The sequence below is a fragment of the Marmota marmota genome, unplaced genomic scaffold (assembly GCF_001458135.2).
Source record: "Marmota marmota marmota unplaced genomic scaffold, marMar, whole genome shotgun sequence".
NCBI classification, from domain to species: domain Eukaryota; kingdom Metazoa; phylum Chordata; class Mammalia; order Rodentia; family Sciuridae; genus Marmota; species Marmota marmota.
In genome coordinates, this window is record NW_026000240.1 from 1,932,924 (window position 1) to 1,941,777 (window position 8,854).

The window sequence follows — 8,854 nt, forward strand, 5'->3', positions numbered from 1 at the left end:
AACCTCTTATATGCAATTTTGTATAACAATGAGGGTCTCCTTCCATTTCCATGCAATTTCCCTTTTCTCTCCCTTTCCCTCCCACCTCATGTTTCTGTTTAATGTTAATCATTTCCTCCTGCTCTTCCTCCCTGCTCTGTTCTTAGTTGCTCTCATTATATCAAAGAAGACATTTGCAGAATACAACAGTTACTAATATGGCATTATGTAAAAATGTGGATGTGTAACCGATGTGATTCTGCAATCTGTATTTGGGGTAAAAATGGGAGTTCATAACCCACTTGAATCTAATGTATGAAATATGATATGTCAAGAGCTTTGTAATGTTTTGAACAACCAATAAAAAATAAATAAATAAAATAAATAAAATAACACACAAATAGAACAGTGCTATAATTTATGAAATACAAAGTTTGTAAAAGACACCTTCCAAAATAGAACACTACTTAAATGAGACCACTGTTATTTTTATCTAAGGAAATATATTAAATTTACTTAAAGTTTGTATAAACTTTACTCTTTGTGGTACGGGATATAAAACCAGACATATATAATCCTTTCTATCTTAAATAAGCTTATCTACATGCTTCCAAACTAGGAAACAAATGGAAAATATTTTGTGAATGTATCTGAAAGTATGCGAGGAACATGATTTCCATAAATTTGGTCACAAACATTAAAATCAGTTATTCAAAATAAAATATCTAGGATAAAACTGAGTTAAACAAAAAGAAACTGATAAGCAAAAAGAAGAAAACAATGCTAAAAGCAAAATTATCTTTTTCATTCATTTGCATGTTGTTTGAACATGTTACACTATATTAGTTATGATAGTGTTCCTTCTTTGTACTTATTCCTTGTCCAGTATGCTTCGAGAAAGCACTCTAAAGTGAATTCAACATTAAAACATGAAGTGTAAAACATACCGCAATCTTCCGTCTTGGGCAGCTGCTCCCCCTGTGATAATTTTGGTAATGAAAATACTTGAGTCATCTCCAATGTGTGGGTTGTCTGTACCACCTGCAATGCTGAAACCAAGCCCTGAATTTCCCTGGGGAGAGGAAAAAACGTCAAGACAATAAGAATTATTTTTTATTGGTAAGTTCCTGCTATTGTAGGACCTAGAAACTGTACATTTCTATACAACACAGAAATGTATATATGTGAGTAATATGAAGATTCTAAATTAAATAGACAATATTAACTAAGATCTTTCAGAGGCATTACTGCTTAATAGGTGAGGTTGAAGAAAATGTACTAGCACTAGTACTTCTGAAATCTATTTGCAGTTCTCTCTTTAAAACATGTGCCATTTGTCCTTTAATTAGTCATCTATCTGCAGAGGTATTGCTAGAAGTTTCTTTCTTTTAGACTACAACTCATCCAAGTTTGGTAGGGCAAATCTCTCCTAAGAAACAAACACTGAAGTGATCTTTCCACTACCATTACTTTTGAGTGGATCAAATGAATATATTATATTTCAGCCTTTAAAAAAGGACTGGAATGGTACTTTTCTTCGGCTAGCTTTACCATGAGTTTATTTTAAAATGATGAAATTGGAGCTGCTAAGTAACAGCTGCCTTCAATCCTTGACATGTTAACCAATAAACCTGACTATCAAAACACATTTTTTAATACTAAAAACCCATCTTGAGAACTTAAACAATGGTGAGCTTTCTTGATAAGCAAAGTAAGTTTTGACAAAGCAGCTCTATTTTTTTGTTTGCTTTACAAATTGAAGAAATGAAATTTCTGAATAGTATTTCTCCACAGAGGCTTCTACTGGTTTAAAGAGTCTTTAAGGACAAATGATCCAAGAAATATTTATCTTTCAAGAATGTTCTAATTCTAGCTTTCAAGTAATTCAAGTAAATGGATATATCTGGACCTATTACTTCACTGTTAAATAGCTTAAATAACTAGACCACCATTGTTTGTCTTAAAATTCTAATTTAACTTAAAAATACCTTTTCAGTCTAAATTCTTTAAAGAGTTACTACAACCTCAATAACAGTACTAACAGACTGTGGAGAGATTACCTAGTTATTCAGGTACTCAGTCTTCAAACAGGAAAAAATACAATATTTGAGTCCTGGCTAAACTTAAGGAATTTAGAAGGCTTTGGGAAAGGATCAAGGAAGAATAAATTAAAAGATAGGTAAAGTTATAAAACACCATATTAAAATATGGAAAATACATTAATATTGTGTTTACTTGGATGTAACTCAGACATCCACTTAAGTAGGTGAGCTGAATTTAAGTAGCAGACAATAAAGATGACTCTCAGATCTATATTTCCCTCAGAGTCTATTCTGGCTTCAAACATAAACATATTTAATTATCTAAGATATTAGTTTTAAATATGCAGACCTTCAGTTACTTAAGCAATTTACTTGTGTGAACACTTTATTTCCCCAACTGCTGACCAGTCCAGGGTGCATTACTAAAATGCAAATTAAATTGAACACAAAATTTCCCCTCCAATGCTGGAGATTGAGCTCAAGGCTTTGTACATGGCAGGCAGTCACAATGCCTCTAAGTGCAGATTTAACACCCTAAGTGCAGAAAATGTATAAAATATTATATATCTGAATTGCATCCTTAAGTTATTTCCTCATTGAAGGAATACATAAGTTTTTGAACTTGCATTAGAACTCATTCATTAGATTATAACTATTATTTGGAAAGAAAACTGATGAAATGGTAGTTACCAGCATGCTACTTATTTAAAATGAATAATAATAATTTTAACAAAAGCAAAATTTTAAAACAATTTGATAAACTAGTCATCAGAGTCTGAAAAGACATAACAAAATGGAAAGTGTTTTCCTGGATGGGACCTTGAAAAAGAAAAACAAAAATTAAGAGACTGTGAATAAGTATAGACTTTAGTTAACAACAATGCATAAATACGGGTTCATTAGTTGAAACAAATGTACTTTAATAATGTAAGATATTAACAATAGGGGAAGCTGAGTCCAGAAAAAAATGGAAAATCTCTGTATTATCTCTACAACTTGTCTGTATATCTAAAACTATTTTTAAAAGGGATATTAAAAGAAAAGAAACATATTCTGAAAATGCTATGATTAATTTTATGATCTGTGAACTTACAAAAGAAAACATTACATTTTCCTGTTTTTGAAAGACTATTTCCCTTGGATTCTACATGATTGAGCACTGTATTTAGAAGTTTCTTAAAACAATAGATTAAGGAAATTAATAGTTTTTACCCTTTCAAGTGTGATTTCTTCATATTCATAATCTGCATCAGTGCCATTAACCTAATGGGGGAAAAGAGAAGCAGCTCAGAAATTCAAAGTGAAAAATCTGAAATGGCAAGATAATTTTTGCATGATTTATTAATGAAAACCTGTTAAATGGGACAATAAACAAATAATATAGATTCATCTCAATAATTTGAGGGAGGATTTTCAAGGAATGGAGGAGTATAAATGTGCCTGAATCAACATTCATGGTATCATGACTTTCACGACAGGAAGATACATTCAACTTTACTATTATTGAACTCTTGAGTCTTTTGCCTTGATCCACATATTTAATTGCTGCCAACGCTTTCTAATTTGAATAATTCATCTTTTCTGAAAACCATTACCTACTTCTTCATTCTCTGCCAATGAATGCCATCTACCAAGTGCTTACATTAGTCTTCTCCATTGTCCAAATCATTCTGTTTTAAACAGATGGATCTTTATAATGCTCAGGCTAATAACACATTTCCTCTAAATAAATATGCTTTCAGAAGCTCCCTTTCTAGAAATATTCAAACTTCACAGCTTGATAATAAGGCTCTGCATGAACTGACCCCAATCTACCACTTACCTTCAACCCTAAACGTAGCCCACTCTCTTCATGCTCCTCACATAACATCTAATTTGAAGTCTTGGTCTTCCCATTACATATCCTGCAATTTCCCACCTCCATATCTGAACTTTTATGCTTAGCTCTGCCACAGATTTCACTTACACATTTCATGTCCAAGTCAAATTCACCATCCAAGATCTTGGTCATCTACTATTCCCCCATCAACTTCATTCCCTATTCTCTCCTGAAAGAACTAACTTTTATAACAAGGAAGCCAGATTAACCCAGACACGAATACTTGATTTAAAATTTCTACCAATACCAGGTTAGGCAAAATCAAATGAAAGAGTGATAAATTACATTTCTGAAGATGTCTTATATCTTCCATCCTACATACTCTTTGCAATATGATTAAATCATCCCACCATCAAGAGTAAGGTTTATTTTTCCTTCCCTCAGATTTAGGGAAGCACTGTGACTACTTTTGATAAAAATAAATGTGGCCCAAATGATGATGTGAGATTGTCATATGATACATTGTAGTAATTGCCTAGGTCTTAGCATGGGTTTCTTAGAACCCAACATCTATAATGTAAGGAAATTCAAGGAACCTATGAGAAACGAAGGACCTTGGTCCAAAAGCTCCAGTTATACTTGTAATTAGTAGCCAGCCCTAACTGCCAGCCATGTGAATGAGGTTATTTTTGATCTTCCAGTCTTTTGCAGTGCCCCACTCAAAACTATGTAGGGGAAAATAAATAAATAAATAAACCTATGTAGAGAAGATAACTATCCAGTTAACTCAGAAAATCATGAGAAATAATGAACTGTGGTTGGTTCTTTTAAACTACCAGGTTTTTAGGTGGTTTGTTATGCAAAGAATAGAGGAGTGATTATGATATCAAATAATCAAATTCAACATAAATAATGAAACTATGCAAGCCACTTTGCTTTCTTCATTGTACTACAGTGAAGCAACCCTAATGGTCTAGTAGAAGGGACTGGAAGCTTTTGTTGAAGGCTATTAAAATCCATCTCTACTATGATTTTGGGTTCTTAACTCTTGTGTTTCTCATGGAGTTAAACCCAATTACTTCCTTGATTCAACTTTCTTCTCACCTAAAGACATTCAACTCAAAGATAGTGGAATCAGATGAATGGTACATGTACGACTGCACATATGGTGCGATTCTACATCATGTACATCCAGAGAAATGAAAAGCTGTGTTTCATTTGTGTACAAAGAATCAAAATACATTCTGCTGTCATGTATAATTAATAAGAACAAATTTTTTAAAAAGCAACAAAAGACATTCTTCTCTTATTTTACAGAGTATACATTATAAAAGCATTTATATAATTTCTAATATATCATCAGTATGCATCTGAGGTTATGGGAGGACATATTTGTACATATCCTGTCAACATGAGTGGAAGTTCTTTTTGTATAAGTCAAAAAAATTATATTCAGCTATACTCTCTTTATTGTTTCTTTAGGCTTGGGGGAAAAAAAAATACTGTGAGTCAAAAAATCCCCGATTCATTTATGTGCACTCTTTTCTGTTTTTAAAAACATATTAATATTTATAAATATTCCTCAGTACAGGGTTTTGGTCAAATCTCACAATTGCCACATTGGGCTTTATTTATGTTTATTTCTAAATAGTCTGAAATTTTGTTTTGGAAAAGATATCCATTTGAGTACACTTATAAAGCCCATCAGTATTAACATGTAACATTTTGATATTGAGGGCTTATGATTTCTACTTTAAAGAATTTGAGATTTTTTTCACCATTCGTCTCCGTACAAGGTCAGTGTTTAGTAAACGTCCCTGGTGCTTAATTTAATGCTAACTTATAATGATATAGGATTCCAAGGAACATGGAGCGATTCTAAAAAGGTGAAAAGTGAGAAGGCTATATAGGACTCCTAGTAACCTATTTCTTGATACTCAATTCTTCAAACTGCATGCTAATTTCAAGTATAAAGACATTTAGTAATATTAAACACATCCACATTGGGATACTAAGGATCAAGAACAGTACATTACCATAAACTTAGCTTTCTTTTTTATTTTTTTGGTGCTGGGAACACTTCATATCCATTCTCTTAGCAAATTTCATTATTAACCCTAGTTGCCACACTGTATAAAAGCTCCCCAGAACTTATTCCTTCAATATACCTGAAGTTTTATTTTATTTAATTAATTTACCTTTTGTGGTACTTGGATTGAATCCAGGGCACTTTACCACTGAGTTATATCCATAGCCCTTTTTATTTTCTATTTTGAGACAAGGTCTTGCTAAGTTGCTGAAGCTGGCCTCAAATTTACAATCCTCCTACATCAGCCACCTGAGTTGCTGGGATTACATGTGTGACAATGCACCACTTAACTGAAAATTTATATCCTCTAACCAACATCTCTCCAATCCCTTGTCCCTAGTAACTGCCATTCTATTCTATACGAATTTTACTTTTTCAGATTCCACATATAAATGAGATGATATAGTATTTGTCTTTTCTATGCCTGGCTTATTTTACTTGGCATAAAGTCTTCCAGGTCTAATGCCATTATAATAAATGAAGAGATTTCCCTTTTTTCCTAAGGCTAAATAGTACTACTACTCTATGTATATATTACATTTTCTCTATCTACTTGTCCCCTGACAGACTCTTAGGTCGTTTCAACGCCTTGGCTATTGTGAATAATACCACAGGGAACATGGAAGTGCAGAAATTCTTTGATATCAGAATGGTATGTCCTTTGATTATATACCCAAAATGGGATTGCTGGCAATCTGTTCTAACTTTAATTTTTTTGAGACTCCTTTGTACTGTTTTCCATATGGCTGTTATTAATTTACAATCATAACACTGTACAAAGTTTCCCTTTTCTCCATAGTCTTACCAATACCTGCTATCTCGTCTTTCGATAATAGCCACCAAAATAGGTATTAAATGATATCTCAATGTAGTTTTAATTTGCATTTCCCTGATGATTAGTGATATTGGGAATTTTTCATTTATCTGTTGGTCATTTCTGTGTCTTTTTTTGAGAAATTAAACCATAATTTTTGTTAACATTTTTGCTTTGTATAAACATGAAAAAAAAAGCAACTGAAATACTGCTTCATTTACTATGGTAATTATAGGTATAGTATATTGTAGCAGATATCTTAAGTAAAATGTATTAGCAAAAATAATACTGTGATCTTTGTATATATGTTAAAAACAGAACAGAAAGGTAGAATTATTTAAAAGTAAGGAGGAAATGGAACTTACATAAGTTGGTGTTTCCAAGCTGTCTGTGTTAACTAGTACCGGAGGAGGATTTGCCTTTAAAGAAAATATTGCAAATGTGTTAGTATAATAAGAAAATAAAAACATTGCATATATTATTCACAAATGTTAAAACCATATGAAAGACTTACGATTTTTTAAGTTATAATTTTATGATTTCTCTATATAATGAATAGTTTCCAACACCAAGTGGAGAAAAAAAATCACATATATACAGTTATATAAGATTTGTTTTTTAAAAATACATTGCTGTTTCTGCTAAAATAGACCTAATTTTAAGATTTGCAAAGAAGCCCACCACATCCTTCTCATAAAATCCATGAATACTCTTTAGTGTAATCAAAAGAATTTTTCTGTAGAAACCCAAGGTTTCTATTTCCAATGATCCCATGGAGATTCCAATCATTTTCCTATCCAGAAAAAAAATTCTTCCCCACATTATATTTAAAAATGACAGAGCAGGAGGGGGAAACTTGTCATAGAAACAAATCAGTCATAAACTTAGGAAAGTTTGAAATTTTCAAATGTCAAATTTCAAATCATTCTCAATGTAAAAGCTCCTGGCTATTTTTGGTTGAAATTACTGACTTCTGTTCTAGACCACTCGTGGAATAATAATGGTTTGTCACAGCACAAAACATCAAGTAGAAAAATAAACAATAAAATGAAAAAAGTTTGGTTTTCTGGCTAAGTTAGAAGTAATAAAATCATTTTTATTTGGATGATACTAAAGAATATAATTTATCAAATATATCAAATGAAAAGAAGTACCAGAAAACTAATAGAATCTCCTTCAAAATTATTTCTTCTGCATAGTATAAAAGAATTAAATCAATTAAGTTGAACAACATTGTCACATAATAAAATGACTATCTTTTAAACAAACTTCAGGAGTTATGTTTATAAACATTAATAATTCTCTAATTAAAGAATTGTATGAAAGAATACTATAGTACAAAATAACAGTTTTCTTCTCAAATGCTTAGGCTTTTTTTAAAAAGGTGAAGATTCAGAATTCAAATGATACAATATTTTTGGCATAGTACTAGATCTGAATGATCACATGATAAAATACTTAAAGAAAACACAATTTCAACATCAAATAATTATACACTATGTATTCAGGCTACATAAAGTGGCATTTAAGAATGAGGAGTTAATATTTTGTCATATATACAAACAGAACATTAACCACTATATATTCAACCCTACCATTAAATAGTCAACCTTTGAATGATTCAGCGAAAATCAAACTTAATGAACAAAATATCTACTTTTAACATGCTACTTAAGCAAGACTACTGAATGTATAGGCATTTAAGATTTTATGAGAAAAAGGCCCAGTGGCCCGCAGAGGGGCAGAGCTTCCAATCACTCCTGCAAGGTAGGCGGGCCAGCGACCCACCGACAGAAGAGGAGCAGCGGCTTGCTGAGAGGCAGAGCCGCCCCCTCCCCCTGTGCCGGCAAGGTAGAGGGAACTGTGACCATCCACAGAGCAGGCCCAGCGGCCTGCTGAGGGGCAGAGCCGCCCCCCAACCCCCACGCCTGCCAGGTAGGCAGAACTGTGACCACTGATAGAAAAGGCCCAGTGGCCCGCGGCAGGACAGAGCTTCCAATCACTCCTGCAAGGTAGGCGGGCCTGCGACCCACCGGCAGAAGAGGAGCAGCGGCCTGCTGAGTGGCAGAGCCGCCCCCCACCCCCCCGCGCCTGCCAGGTAGGCAGAACTG

General features: G+C 33.1%; 1 protein-coding gene across 29 annotated transcripts in view; it reads right to left on the reverse strand.

Moving 5' to 3' along the window:
* Positions 1 to 8,854, reverse strand: part of Dlg1 (discs large MAGUK scaffold protein 1) — a 274,457-nt gene that overhangs the window by 103,834 nt on the left and 161,769 nt on the right. For all 29 annotated transcript variants that reach the window (XM_048794405.1, XM_048794414.1, XM_048794407.1 and 26 more), the window contains 3 exons: positions 7,109 to 7,162; positions 3,234 to 3,284; positions 927 to 1,051 (listed from right to left, as the gene is read on the reverse strand). In XM_048794405.1, coding sequence (XP_048650362.1) covers positions 927 to 1,051; positions 3,234 to 3,284; positions 7,109 to 7,162 — 230 coding nt within the window. The remainder of the gene's footprint in view (positions 1 to 926; positions 1,052 to 3,233; positions 3,285 to 7,108; positions 7,163 to 8,854) is intronic.